Consider the following 15,463-nt stretch of genomic DNA (forward strand, 5'->3'; position numbering starts at 1 on the left):
TTCACTGAAGTTCTGCCACATGTGAATTCTACCAACCCGCATTGGAGCAGCGTGGTGGAATAAGCTCCAAACCTTCTCCTCAAAAAGAGGAGAGGAGGCCTTTAGCCCAGCAGTGTGACATTCACAGGCTGTTACGGTACGGTCATATAAAAAAAAAACCTTTGGTTTGGATTGGTTAAGGGTTAAGTTCGTTAAGAATCGCTTAATTGACTCACGCCATCGTGTATCATGCTCTTCCAGGTGTGTTCCAGCTTCTTCCGGAGCCGATAGGACTGCAATATGTCGATGATACCCAGGAACAGGAGGAGACGCTCGCCGCGCGCGTTCCGAGCCGGAATACCGCCCGGTCTGGAACAGAGGGTCATCATCACAATCGTATACTCATTAAACTATTCCATTTATTTAGGAACAGGGTTTTGTGTTTTATAACTCTATATTGAAAGAAGCATTTGTCTGTTTTCCGGAAGGCTATTTGCCTGATGGCAAGCTGAAGGAATTATTTTCCTGGTGGATTGTTTTTTCTGCACCATTATGAGTAGTTCAGGTAATTACATGTTACAATCAATGGAATGGCATAAACAAATGTCACCGTATTGTTTTGTCAACCGTACATATAGGAACAAAAGCCAAATATTGGACTTCGTTTCAAATAAATAATAAGTGTATTATTATTTGTGTATTATTTTTATGTATGTTTGTATTACATTATTTATATCCGATTTGATTATTATTATCAATTCTTTTGTTGATACATAAATTTTTGATTTGTTAAAATCTTGCGTGCGATGGATTATTTATTGAGAATGTTATGTAATACTAAATTTTTAGAACTAAAGTGATATATCATTTAAAAATTTTTAATAATTACTTTAATTACGATTATAAGGACATTCTATCAAAACAAATGCAATTCAAATTACAATAATAAGAATGTATAATTGATAAAATCGTTTAAAGATCAAACACTGACAGATAACAGTTAAAATAACGCGTCAAATAGCAAAAATTAAAAGACAGTTACGTGTATGCTGCCAAGGCCATGCACAGATTATCCCTAACAATATTACAATATCACGGTACAACCCGAGGGGCAGAACGTTGACGTTTAACGCGGGCGTAACCGTTACTCGAACGTAACACTAATTAAAAATAAAATATAAAGACATACGGAACATCTTCTTCTTCGTCGATGGGTTCACTTTCAGCTTGTATACTCTCCATTGCGGTCGAGTGCGCGACTAATCGCTGACGGTTTATAGATCTGAAATTATAAAACAAAAAAAAAAAAAAACATTAAAAGATTTATTTTAAAACATATTAATTACACATACAAACACACACACATACACACATAGCACACATTCAAACAATACAATTCATACATAACATAAAAAGAGAACTTATTCTTCTAAGATGAAAAGACAATACTTGGAGCTGAAGAAAAAAATATTTAAAAGAATTATCGTTAGTAAGTTGGATTTAAGTGATGCACAAAATATAATCTAACATGCTTTAATATATTTCAAACATATGCACAAAACAAAACCGTGTCATATGGGGTTTATATCATAGTAAAGGGTATAAATAATCACTAAAAATCTACAATTCGATTACTAATATCATATTAAATCGGTCATATACATCATTCGAGTACCTCATACATTTTGTATCACATTAATTTATAATTATATCCAATACTAAATGCTACCTAAGTTAGTAATATTAATTCCATCAATGAAATAATTATTTCTAGCATTATACATATATTTTCTACTAATTTATATTCAAGATCACGTTTCAAAAACTTTCCTACAATTCATTGCAATAATATATTTTATCCAAAGTGATAAAAAAATATATATATCTGGAAAATAGCTGTTACTATTCTGATGAAACTTAATATATCGAAAATTTAATTTGGGAATAATATGTAAATTTAATTTATGAGTTACATGATGGTTATATAATTCAAAAAAAAAAATGTATTACAGTCAATAATTAAATGTTATGTAATAAATCAAATACTTTAAGACAGGATATAATAAAACTAGATCCAGTATAGATCGATTACAACATGTATTAATTATAATAAAAATATAAATAAAACTCAACTATTATTTAATTGATACTAAAACTAATCTCAATATAGTTTAATATTTATTATTATTATTAATTACACCTTTAATACAATTAATTAAAAAAAAAAAACACTAAAACATATAAGGCCTTATTTATAAACCATTTTTAGCGGGTGATTAGCTAAACAATGCTGTCTTTTTCTTTCGAATGTCGATTCAATATATATAAATAGTGTCAGAAAGAGAGAAATCAGTGTTTAACTTAAGTCGCTAGGCAACGTTTATAAGTAAGGCTGTAAAGATTGTATTATTTTATTATTGTCTTATCAATTATTAATAATAAGATAATAGTAGCCTGTCTGTTCTTTAATTACGCTTGGATTAGTCCAGTATGTATATATGATAGAACATTCTGTTTTTTTTAAGACTATTTTAATTAAGCTACTAGATACTTCTTAACTGGTAATGGTTTTTTTATATGGTAAGTGGTCACCAACGCCCATAGACATTGGCATTGTAAGAAATGTTAACCATCGCTTACATCACCAATGCGCCACCAACCTTGGAAACTAAGATGTTATGTCCCTTGTGCCTGTAATTACACTGGCTCACTCACCCTTCAAACCGGAACACAACAATACCAAGTACTGCTGTTTTGCGGTACAATATCTGATGAGTGAGTGGTACCTACCCAGACGAGCTTGCACAAAGCTCTACGACCAGTAAAATGTCAGATAACTTAACCAGACGTTAAAACAAATCAAATATGTTTTGAAACAATTCATTTATTAAGATAAATCAATTATTTATTTATTATATTTTATTGAAAAAACAGTGTGGGACTCATCAAAATAGACATATGAATAATATTTGCATATTAGCAATAATATTCGCTTTCTTCTTATATACAAAACTCATTATATAAATATATATATTATTAGAACCGTTCCTATAATTAAAAACTAATTTATATAAACAACATGCATATTCAAGGTTATTATTAATATGTTAGACAGAGAAAGACAATACGAAATTTTAGTGCGTTAGAAAGAACAGGCAATAGTTATTCATCTATGAGGACGTAACAATATAAAACACGCATATATAAAAATATATTTACTGTGTTCGTTTGACTTGCGTCTTAAAATCCTCTTTGGCTTGCTCTAATCTGGAAAAGTTTCAAAACAGTACCGTCACCATCGTTGATCATTTATAATGTATATATGTATATATATGTGGGTTCGATTCCCACCCAGGACAGACATTTGTGTGCATGAACATGTCTGTCTGTCCTGAGTCTGGGTGTAATTGTCTATATAAGTATGTATTTACAAAAGAAAAGTAGTATATGTAGTATATCAGTTGTCTGGTTTCCATAACACAAGCTCTGTACAAGCTTAATTTGGGATCAGATGGCCGTGTGTGAAAAATGTCCGAGGATATTATTATTATGTACACTTATATAGTATGTTTCCATTTGAGGCTCATTACAAAGCGTTCGAATTTTAAAAGACCAATTTAATTTGTTTTTTTTTTTTTATGATACAGAGTGTTGATAATACTCTTTTGTTTTGGAAAAATTTCAACAACGCCCTTTTTACAATGTTACTAATATCCTTATTTTTCCTATTGTATCCTTGTGTTAGGAGTGGGTACCATTATAGCCTGAAACTTTTGGGTAGAATGTGTCACATTCACATCGCTAGAAGTTCTTGAATACCATTAACATACAGAGGTCTTTCATTGAAACCACCATGTTTTCTGCCTCTCATTTTTAAGGGCAATAACAATTATCGTTATATCATAATGATTGGTCAATTTTGGCCATAATAATAATGAATCTGGGCCATCTCGGCCTTTTAAATAGACCCTAGGGATGATAAAATATTTCTTAGTGTCAAGTAGTAGACAATTGATACCGCATGGAACTCCATTCTATATATAAATTAAATTAATGATTTACTGAAATTATGCACATAATCGAATATCTAATGGTAAACCAGCTTACCATGATCCCAAAGGTGCAAATGCAAGCCTGTTAATGTATTACTTTTGGGCTTAGGCGTCCCCCTCTTTTTCAGGAGAATGTTTAAACGCTACGCTGCTCTATTGCTGGTTGGTATAACCAATGAGTCCATCAAACATGATAATTCAGTGATGTTTGCCTGGGTTCGAAACCACAATCTTCGTTCAGGAAGTGTACTAACCACGCAACACCACATTCATCCCAGTTTAAATATTACATATGCGCCTTAATTTACATATTAGTAAGTGTACACTACCCTGACTTTCTTACTTACTGAATTACTTAATTTATACTATAACTAATTAAAAAATTTAGAAATATATACGAATATTACCTAGTCCTATTGAGTCCGCTCTTCTTAGGTTCCCCCTCAGCTTCATCGTCACTCTGGCCGGAGTCTGTCCTTTTGCGGGCCTCCGTCTTCTCGCGTTGAGCCTCGTCGAGATTATGGATGCCGACTAGGAGAGAATAGTCCATTATCTGTAAACAAAAATTAACAAATATTATTTACATTTATTTCTATGTTTTATTTACATATTCATACTAATATTATAAAATCGTATAGTTAGTTTATTCGTTCATACGCACTTATCACTGAATCGCGCAGAGCCGAGATGGCCCAGTGGTGGTGGTGGACCTGGGCTAGCACCACTGAATTTTCATGCGCTTAATTTGTTATTATAATTCATCTCGTGCGTTGAAGGAAAAAATCGCGAGGAAACCTGCATGTGTTTAATTCCACTGAAATTCTGCCGCATGTGTATTCCACTAACCCGCATTGGAGCAGCGTGATGTAATAAGCTCCAATACCTTCTCCTCAAAAGGGAGAGGTGGCTTTAGCCCAGCAGTGGGACATTCACAGGTTGTTACTGTACTATACGCGCTAATCTTAGGAGCTATCGATCAGTTCAGAAATAAACTTTTTGCCGTGAACTTTAGCGTTAGAATTGAAAGTATTTTTTATTCAAATACGTTATATAACGTTCAACTGTCACGAGCACTGATCGACATTCAACAAGATAAAATAAATTAAAATCTACCACCGGACCTGCTCCTGACATTAGAATTGACTATAACTCATTTCAATATATATATAGTATTAACGATAAATGAATTCACTGGTGGTAGGGCTTTGTGCAAGCTCGTCTGGGTAGGTACCACCCACTCATCAGATATTCTACCGCAAAACAGCAATACTTGGTATTGTTGTGTTCCGGTTTGAAGGGTGAGTGAGCCAGTGTAATTACAGGCACAAGGGACATAAAATCTTAGTTCCCAAGGTTGGTGGCGCATTGGATATGTAAGCGATGGTTGACATTTCTTACAATGCTAATGTCTAAGAGCGTTGGTGACCACTTACCATCAGGTGGCCCATATGCTCGTCCGCCTTCCTATTCTATATAAAAAAAAAAAAATACAAGTATTTGTATGCATATTTAGATAATATGAAATTATAAATAACCTTAAAACTCTCCAATACACGACAGTCTCGCTGCATAGTCTTGATGAGAGCCGTGTAAGTGTCAGCCTCTAAGAAGATACCTTCCGTATGATGTTCCATGAAATCCAAATCTTTGTACGTTGGTGAACTCTTTTGTCTTTCTGTTTTACTTGCCTGTAAGAAATATAGAACTTTTTGATCTATGGCAATAAATGAGGAGACGTTTTCTTTTGTTATATCTAATTTAAAAATCTACAAAACGAAAATACGTAATACTTATCAGCATCTTATAATTGCATAAACGATTATATATTCAGGTTATAATGAGATAGTTCATCTAGTTCCGACCAGATGTGACCGCAAGCAGAAATTTACGTACCACGTAACAGCGGAAATGTTCACACATAAAATGTCGATTAGAATAGCTTATAAACAAACAATTCATATGTGAGTTTGTGAGACTATTCTGATTTACTGGTTTAGCTTTGTGCAAGCTCGTCTGGGTAGATACCACCCACTCATCAGATATTCTACCGCAAAACAGCAGTACTTGGTATTGTTGTGTTCCGGTTTGAAGGGTGAGTGAGCTAATGTAATTACAGGCACAAGGGACATAACATCTTAGTTCCCAAGGTTGGTGGCGCATTGGTGATGTAAACGATGGTTAACATTTCTTACAATGCCAATGTCTATGGGCGTTGGTGACCACTTACCACTTATTATATGCTCGTCCGCCTTCCTATTCTATATAAAAAATATATATATTATTAATTCGACCGTTATATAGATTGAAGGTTCGATCTTAGCTCAGAGAGATCCGACACGTTATCTTGTGTTTTTATACATATATACCGAACATCATGGAGATTGGTTGAATAGGATAGAAGTTGATTCATTGCAGCGCCATCTAGTTATCGCGCCAAAGAACTTCTCCATTAAAAAAACATATTATATGTAGAAGTGTATCAATCTGTACGGAAACAAACTCACACATACCAACTGGTGATAAATAAAATTTGATAAAACAAGAGGTATAAAATAATTCACTCACCTTCCTCTTATACGTGGAACCTTTGAGATCGTATTTTTGGTGAAGTTTCACGTAAGAGGGCAGCAGGTTGTTCATAGCGACTAACCGCACGTTCTTACTGTTGCACTGATAACAATATAGACCGAAGAACTTTGGTAGTAACGTGCGGGGGTTCTGCGGAACGAACGATTTGATATCATTAGAACATGCAATATAATATATCCTCTATATGCAAAATACTCGTCTTGGAAAGCTGGTTCCGATAGTGCGCATATGTGCTCGACATAATGAACTGACAAAAGTTATACATGGCATTGACATCTTTCATGACAGCTTCATTACTTTTAAAAAAAAACTCATGGATTATTTTTTTGTCAGCGAGTCCATCATCAAAATAGTGCGTTGAGATCCTGTTGTAGTTTTATTTAATTTTTTTTTTGATGTTTTTTTTTATATTGTGTTAAAGAAGAAAGCATAGGTCTATAATAATTATATTTTAATGTATTTTATGTTGACGCGATACTTCGTGAATGTTGTGTACACTTATAATTGATATACATATCAGAAGTTGATTTTTTCTCTGTGAATGTTATGTATATGTATATTGTTAGTGTTCCTATTAAATAAATAAATATTTAAAAACAGTAAGACGTCGCAGTTCGAATCCAAATTCCACGGTTTGTCACATAGACGCGAAGAAGCCTTCCTATTAGTCTTCTACATGTCACAACAAAAATGTGGAATGTTCTTCCAGCATCTAATCATCGGTTAACATTCACGTCTCCAGACCACTATCACATTACGTCTATTTTATTTTTAAAAAAAACAACGAGATATTATAGTGCACTAATGTGTACGATACATAAATAGCCTCCATTTCATTATTTTTAGTCCGAGACATCAGCAAACCCATTAGGATTTACGGTTACATATTTTCTGAGGAACTTATGGAACAATGAACACTGCTAGCTAACTTCTAATCTGAATTTATTTATATAAACTTATGCTGCAAAACGTATGTACCATTTAAAATATAAAGCAAGAAAATGTGGAATTGTCATCAATTTTTATCAAACTCCAATAAGAGATCGAGTACCCCCATTCCAAAAAATTCTTACCTGATCGAGATTCAAGTAGTAACCGGGCAGAAGTTTCTGCAGGAACTCGCCTTCCTTGTGCTGAACTGTTTTTATGATAAACTCGTCATCGTTCGTTAGATAAAAGATGCTGCCGGATGCGCCGGGATTGCTGAGCTCGCGTAACGGGGCGCTGCACATTGACATCTAGAAAATTAAAATTTTTAATCAACAATTTTACAGCATGGAGAATGTTTGGTACAATCATTCTGACCATCGATCATGGTAACCGTTCTCAATAGAGAATAGCAACTGGTATGCGCGCAAACACAGGTGCAATTTCTTTTGCCTCACTCTCAGAATGCGTGGGATAGCAATCTTACAAAACCGAAGAGTTCAGACGCAGGACCAACCATACTAAAGTTGATACCGAAAATTTATTGCCTAGAAAATCTCTCTTTTAACTGGCTATTCTACTTAGAGTTTGAATCGAAGACCTCGGGATCATCAGCACTTTCGGATAGCCACTAGTCCAACAGCAGTAATAAAATACTGATAATACTAACATCCTTCCTAATATATTATAAATGTGAAAGAGAGCTTTATTTATTTATATGTTTCTTTGTTACGCTTTGATGACTTTACTACTCAACCGATCATTATAAAGTTTTGTATAGACGTTGTCAAGAGTACAGAAAAGGACATAGGCTATCTAACCTGAACCCCCCCCTCCATCAAAACGCGGGAAATTTCCGCAGGCGGAAAGTACTAGTTTATACTAGTACGAAAAGGAGTGTCAGTCAGTGTAATGTGTTGCTAAGGGATAACGTTAACAAATAAATATTTCTTATAAAAAAATAAACCATATTATTATTCTGTAATAGATTATAATATAGAGGATAAAAGTGCTTGGGATTAGAGTACGTTATCAAACAGGATGTATAAATTTAATTGTATATGATTTTATTATATATGATGCGATTGACGAAACATAATAACTAACGAGTTTCGTAAAATCTACAACCCGAGCTGGTGTTTATTTATATTTTAATTTATTTTTTTAGTGGTAGTAGTTTAGGGCTTTGTGCAAGCCTGTCCGAGTAGGTACCGACCACTCATGACATATTCAACCGTCAAACAGCAATACTAGTATATATAGTTTTGTTCCGGTTTGAAGATTGAGTGAGCCAGTACAACAACTAGTAGAAGGGACATATTAGTTCCCAAAGTTGGTGACGCATTGACGGTGCAAGGAATGGTTAATATTTCTTCCATCGCCAATGTCCATTGGCGATGGTGATCATTTCACCTTCAGGTGACCCATTCGCCGTCTGCCTAATTTATACAAAAAAAAAATGTTTATAGTCGCGATTCCAAAATGTATAGTGCCAAATTGAATAAAGCAAATTTTTAATTTTTAATTTAATGCCACTTAGAATGGCACAGATAACTTAATGACGTCATCAATTCTCGCAAATTAATAAATGAAATATGTATGTATACTCACAAGGAAATCGTCTGGTTGTATTCCGAACAGATCTCGGAAGTATCTGAAGGCTATCGGGGCGTACGTTTTAAACTTGAACTCGGAGTAATGATGAGCGGGCGTGTGGTTCGATCCTTCGGACGGGAAATTCGTCGTTTCGACAGTCATGAAATCCTGCATAAGCAGATCACGTTCCGGCTTCGAGGCAAGACCACCAATTGCGTGCTGGATACCTGGAAAATATAAAGGAAACTGAAGTGACAGCTTGTTAATGTCGCACATCTGGACTAGGGCATCCTTTTCACTTTGAGGAGATTGCGGATTGGTGGTCACACAAGTGTCAAGTTTTCATGCGACACTTGAAGAGTTCACATACACAAATTAAACATATGAAAATTTAGTGGTATCGCTTTGGTTTGGACACGAACTTCTGTTAAAATTCACATATTCTTCTGGACCGGCTCGACTGTAAACGAACGAATTGTCATTTTACGTCAAACGTATAACCCGACATGTTTAACTAGGTCATCACATCGGGTTAGTTTCATTGAACGCGCCCGTTATATTCGCGAACCTACATTACTATTGCAATGTTAACCTTGCAATTTAAGAATACAATGGATATAAAAAAATATATTGCAAGCTGTACACAGGAACATATTATCAACGATATAAATTTCGATAATCATTCATGAGAACAATACAATTATTAAGTATCATTTGTATGTGTTGCGTGATTGTAGTCTATGTGTGCAGTTTTAGGTTCCTATCAAAGAACTACATGCCGTTAAATTTGCAAAGTTATAAATATCAAAAAGAAATACCGTTGTTTCATTATTATTGGAATGTCACGTTTTAAACATTTACCGGTAGTTCGACTTAGTCAAGGTTATCAAATTCAATGTCAAATGCCAACAAACTCATCAATGTTGAACGATTCACAATGAAAAAAAGTCTTAAAACTTAGCAAAACTCCGCACTATGACCAGTAGGTAAATAACATTAAAGATCTTTATATGATAGCCATGAGATTTTGAAATATTCCTAATATTATGGCGCTTGAGTTCTCTTGGATTTATATTAAATTGACGTGCAATAAAATAGTAGCAAAAATTTTAACTAACAATACAAATAAAAAGTAAAAAAAATTAGAATCAAATAGTACTTTTGTATTTTCACATTCACACACATACGTTCACTTTTATTTGACGAGCCGGTTGGCGTGGTTGGTACATGCCTTTCACGCCGAGGGTTGTGGGTTCGATTCTCGATTCCCACCCAGGACAGACATTTGTGTGCTTGAACATGTCTGTTTGTCCTGAGTTTGAGTGTAATTATCTATATAAGTATGTATTTACAAAAGAAAAGTGGTATATGTAGTATATCAGTTGTCTGGTTTCTATAGCACAAGCTTTGTACAAGCCTAATTTGGGATCAGATGGCCGTGTGAAAAATGTCCCAGGATATTATTATTATTATTATGTATACCATACACGCAAACATGCACGTACGTATCCATACATGCAGGTAGGCACACACGCGCACACATAGAGGTCCACAAACACACACACCGTTCTAAAAACATAATCAAACTCTAGGAACCTCAAAACTTTGTCACTTGGGAAGTCAACAAGGATTATATATTTAAAAAAAAAAGCAACAACGAATCGAAATCGCTCCATCGAGCTATTGAGATTAACGTATTGTTTGAATTACATATTACACAAGTTATAATTACGTAATCGAAAAAAATATCGCTTCGAATCAGTTTTATATTTTGTATGTGAAAGTTTGTATGTACTGATCTTCGTTACACAACACTTGAAATAATAGACGGAATCTAATAATTTAATAATCCAGCAATAATATTCGCAAATGAACCAGTGCTGGGTGAAAGCGCAATCAAATTTGATAAATTGGAATAAGAGCGTGGAACAAGACTAAAGGTACTTTTTTATAGCTCGTCAAGACACCCTTAGTAAAGAGGGTGGATAACAGTTACTATATATATATATTGACTGCCTCTAGTGGCTTGATATAAGGCCGCAGACCCGGTGGTCTTGGGTTCAATTCCCGGGTCGGGATAATAAAAAGTTATTGGATTTTTCTGTCAGAAAATTCTCAGTAGCAGCCCGGAGCCTGGAAGATGGAAGTGTGTACACTCCCGTGCCTCGGAAAGCACGTAAAGCCGTTGGTCCTGCGCCTAAACTCTTTCCGGTCGTGTCGGATTGCCGTTCCATCGGATTATGAGAGTTAGGGAATAGAGAGTGCACCTGTGTTTGCGCACACACTTGTGCACTATAATATCTCCTGCGTAGCTGGCTAATCTCTCTTGGGATTGGCCGCCGTGGCCGAAATCGGTCTGGAGGACATTATTATTATTATATATATGAATAAGTGAGGAGAGTACTTTCAGTGTGTGAGATTTGTCATCGCTAAACTTCATATGTAGACAGCTAGCATATAGTATAAATCGATATATCATTTGTATTACAAATATATTAATATTAGATAAAATAAATATTCATATTGCCAAAAAACTTAATAAAGTATAGACGTGACATGACATTAAGAAATATTAACCATTTCTTACATCACCTACGCATCCGCCATTTCTACCCTAACTACCCTGGGAAGCAAGGAGTTATGCTCATCCACATTTTAAACAGGAACACAAAAACACTTAAACAGTCCTGTTTCTGAAAATTTGATGAGTGGGTGAAGTCTTGGAGTTTGCACAAAGCCCCACCACCGAGTCGGAACATATAACAAGGCAGGTTAGTGAAATCAATTACCTTTATGTATAGACATTGCTAAAACCGAAGGAGTCTCGTAGGACTCCGACATGGACAATATATCTCCCATGACGAGTTCGATACACGTTCACCAATAACGATTAGAACCACTAATAAAACACTGAACACTACTGTACGATAAATCACACGAATGTCTCTAACAGTCTCAAAAATCTCTCAGTCTCGAAGGTCACGATGATAAAAATTCTGACGCGATTTTTGAGCTATATCCCTTTAGCCATGTGAATTGCTTCGTTTTAATTCTTTTACGAGTGATTGGAGAGTTTATCTATGTTTTTACAGCTGAATGATAGCGCTTGTCCTCGCCTTCTTCTTTTGTTTCGAATACATTTAGCAGCACAAAAATTCAAAACACGAACCAGTCGAGTCTTCAAGGCCAACGCAAACGAGAAGACAGAATTTTCTCTTCAAATTTATGCAACAATATTAACACTTTTATTTTTATTCCATCATACGTGGAAATTATCACTAATACACATTTGGAAAAGCATCTCATTAAACAGAATTATTTTCACAATTAAGCAATTCCTCTATAAGTGATAACAATTAGGATTTATAATTAAAATTGGCAATAAACGAATAGAGTACATTTTTGGCAAAGATTTCTTCTTCCTGTTAAGGACAAATGTTTAGTCAATAACTGCGGATGGCGATATGTCTTCAGCATCTCACTCGAACACTTATAATGTTTTCCTTTACCAAAAAAACATGAGATGAATTGTTAAATAAATTACTTAAAAACACTTTTTTTTTCTATTTACATTAATTCAAAAGAAGAACTATCCCAACACAGTTTTTTGTTTTCACTATATTAATGTAAGGATGAATCAATGAACATCTAACGTCGTGTTTAGAATGATATGGATACGAGGAAAAAAAAAATTATTAACGAAATAATAGTTTCGCGAAACAGTATCTAATGTTTGTTCATTATTCTTGTGAGTAAACAGTTTACGAGATACGGCAGGCGGCAGGAGCGTGACACGTGTCTTACGATTAATGTTTGAAGAACTATGTAAATATATATATAAAAAAAGTACTTAACGTGCGTAAAACCAAATATTGTTACATTCATCGTCTCGTTGTTGTTATCTTGTTTTAAAATAATCGTATATTATTTATTAACATCAACGAGGCTAGTTGAAATGTCAACTAGTTGTCATATTCATTTGATTTTAATTAATCCGGGACGGCCGAGTGGTCAAACGACTTGGCCTAACGTCTCAGGATTTGAATTCGGACAAGTGTAATTAATTATTGGCAAAGGAAAACTTCGCGGGGAGTGTATTTTCCCGACAAGAACAGGGTTTCTGAGAAATTCTGCCACATATCCATCAACCGGTCGAGTTCATTTGTTTTTAAGATTTTTAAAATATATTTAACCATATTGCTGTTGCCAATGCAACACCAATCCACGGGAACCAAAATGTTGTGACCCTTGTGTCTGTAATTACGCTCACACACCACTCAAACGGGAACACAACAATAAAAAGTAGTGCAGAGTGGAAAATATGATGAGTGGGTGCTAGTTTATAGCACAGACGTTATCGCACGCAAACCTCACAAACAAAAACAAAAAAAAAGCAGTTTCCTTGCATGGCATATTTCCCAAAGTTTGACATTTGCTGAATACCAATATAGACGTTTTAATCCAACTAAAGTGGTTATACAGACATAATATGGTTAGCTCCTTAGCTAATGTGTGGAAAGGGAAAGTGAAGTAGCCCATGTGTTAAGTCATCTCTATGCCAAATTTCATCAAAATCCGTTCAGTCGTTTTTGCTTGAAAGAGTAACAGAGATCCCTCCATCCTCACAAACTTTCACGTTTATACATTAGTATGATAGGAGAGTGTTAAAAGGTATGTATATATGTATGAATATTTATAACAGTTAAAATCCTAATGAAATCTAAATTAAGTTTATTTATACAAATAATAGATAAGATAATAACATTTTTAAATAATTATCTCCAATTTAAATTAGCATTATTACTGAGCCAGCTTTTATATTTAAAAATCTCATACATATTTTTTGTTTCATTCATGACTGCACTGTTTCTCTCATCTTATCTGTCAAAGACATTATTTCTGAAACGATTTGAACTTTTCATCGTCTATGCTTATTAACCTCGTCTCATAATTATATGATTTTTTTTACTATGTAACTAGACGGTGATAGCATTTGACTCAAAAATTCTGTCTTAAAATCTACTTGAAAAAAAACGAGAAGAGTTTTCTAACGAGAACCATTTGGACTTAAGTGCCACTCAGTTATAAATGTACTATTGAAGGCGATTGATTGAAAATTTAAAAGTACAAGGAGCCAATTCTACTTACAAATTATCTTTCTATTGCAATCGAATCGAAGCGTGATCGTTGCCATTTATTCGTTTTCCTATTCTTGAATTTAATTATCGACTATTGCCATAAAAGTTAACAATTAAATTGGATTCTGACATAACGGTATATGTTAACATATCATCGGTTCGGTTCCGATTCGAATAAATATAGATTATTCAAAGTTGAATCGGAATTGAATCGGGAACGTATCGTAATTGATATAGATTAGTAGAATTCGGCTCCAGGATGTCGCATCAAAAGATACACACATACACCTTTCATGATGATCAGACAAACCCGATTAAATTTCAAGCCGATATAAGAGCATCCATTATATATAGATAAGACTATCTATTGACTGGCAGACATTGAGAGGTTAAAACACCGTTTTGAAAAAAGAAAATTACAATACATTGAGCCACGCCAGAGACCTCCTCATAACTTCCATGTACGGACGAAAGATGCACACATATAACACGAATTAATTTACACATCGATGTCACACATTTGCATTACGTGTCAAGTATCGGGAGTTCAGCTATGCATGTGTTATATAAAATATAATGTATGTGTGTGTCCGTTTCCCTTGACGTTTATATAAAACATTGAATCATTAATTTGTTTTAGAATATTATTTACGCGGCGTGTTTACATTAGTCATTGCCCCGAATGGTATTGTACTGATAAATTAATGTACATTCTTATTTAATAATACAGATATATAGTTTATATACCTAACATTTGTTTTGTTAACAAAAAAATGTTTTTTATATAATAGGTAGTCGGACGAGCATATGGGCCACCTGATGGTAATTGGCCACCAACGCCCGTAGACATTGACCTTGTATGTTAACCATCGCTTACATCGCCAATGCGCCACCAAACTTGGGAACTAAGATGTTATGTCCCTTACACTACAGTGTTTCCTACCCAGACGAGCTTGCACAAAGCCCTACCATCAGTAATTCGGTCATATTTTTTATAGCTTTAAATCGGGAACATAACTGTCGCGTCTCAAAATATAAACGAAATATTAATTGTCACTCGGAACCTTTTTGAGCTTCCTATTTCTTTTATATCCTTATATTGACCTTATATGGCTCATTTACATCCTAATATATACAGATTAATAAATTGTCTATCTGTGATTTCAAAATAACTTAAGTTAA

General features: G+C 34.4%; 1 protein-coding gene across 12 annotated transcripts in view; it reads right to left on the minus strand.

Annotated features, from left to right (window-relative positions):
* The window catches only part of LOC126779056 (phosphatidylinositol 4-phosphate 5-kinase type-1 alpha), a 75,569-nt gene that overhangs the window by 24,689 nt on the left and 35,417 nt on the right, over nucleotides 1-15,463 (minus strand). For 10 of the 12 annotated variants that reach the window (XM_050502842.1, XM_050502841.1, XM_050502844.1 and 7 more), the window contains exons 4-11: nucleotides 9,159-9,370; nucleotides 7,694-7,858; nucleotides 6,597-6,749; nucleotides 5,567-5,719; nucleotides 4,439-4,584; nucleotides 3,199-3,246; nucleotides 1,169-1,261; nucleotides 216-348 (exon numbers count right to left, since the gene is read on the minus strand). In XM_050502842.1, the coding sequence (XP_050358799.1) occupies nucleotides 216-348; nucleotides 1,169-1,261; nucleotides 3,199-3,246; nucleotides 4,439-4,584; nucleotides 5,567-5,719; nucleotides 6,597-6,749; nucleotides 7,694-7,858; nucleotides 9,159-9,370 (1,103 nt within the window). The remainder of the gene's footprint in view (nucleotides 1-215; nucleotides 349-1,168; nucleotides 1,262-3,198; nucleotides 3,247-4,438; nucleotides 4,585-5,566; nucleotides 5,720-6,596; nucleotides 6,750-7,693; nucleotides 7,859-9,158; nucleotides 9,371-15,463) is intronic. The other 2 variants (XM_050502838.1, XM_050502835.1) reach the window with 1 other exon arrangement.

The sequence above is a fragment of the Nymphalis io genome, chromosome 28 (assembly GCF_905147045.1).
Source record: "Nymphalis io chromosome 28, ilAglIoxx1.1, whole genome shotgun sequence".
Lineage (NCBI taxonomy): Eukaryota > Metazoa > Arthropoda > Insecta > Lepidoptera > Nymphalidae > Nymphalis > Nymphalis io.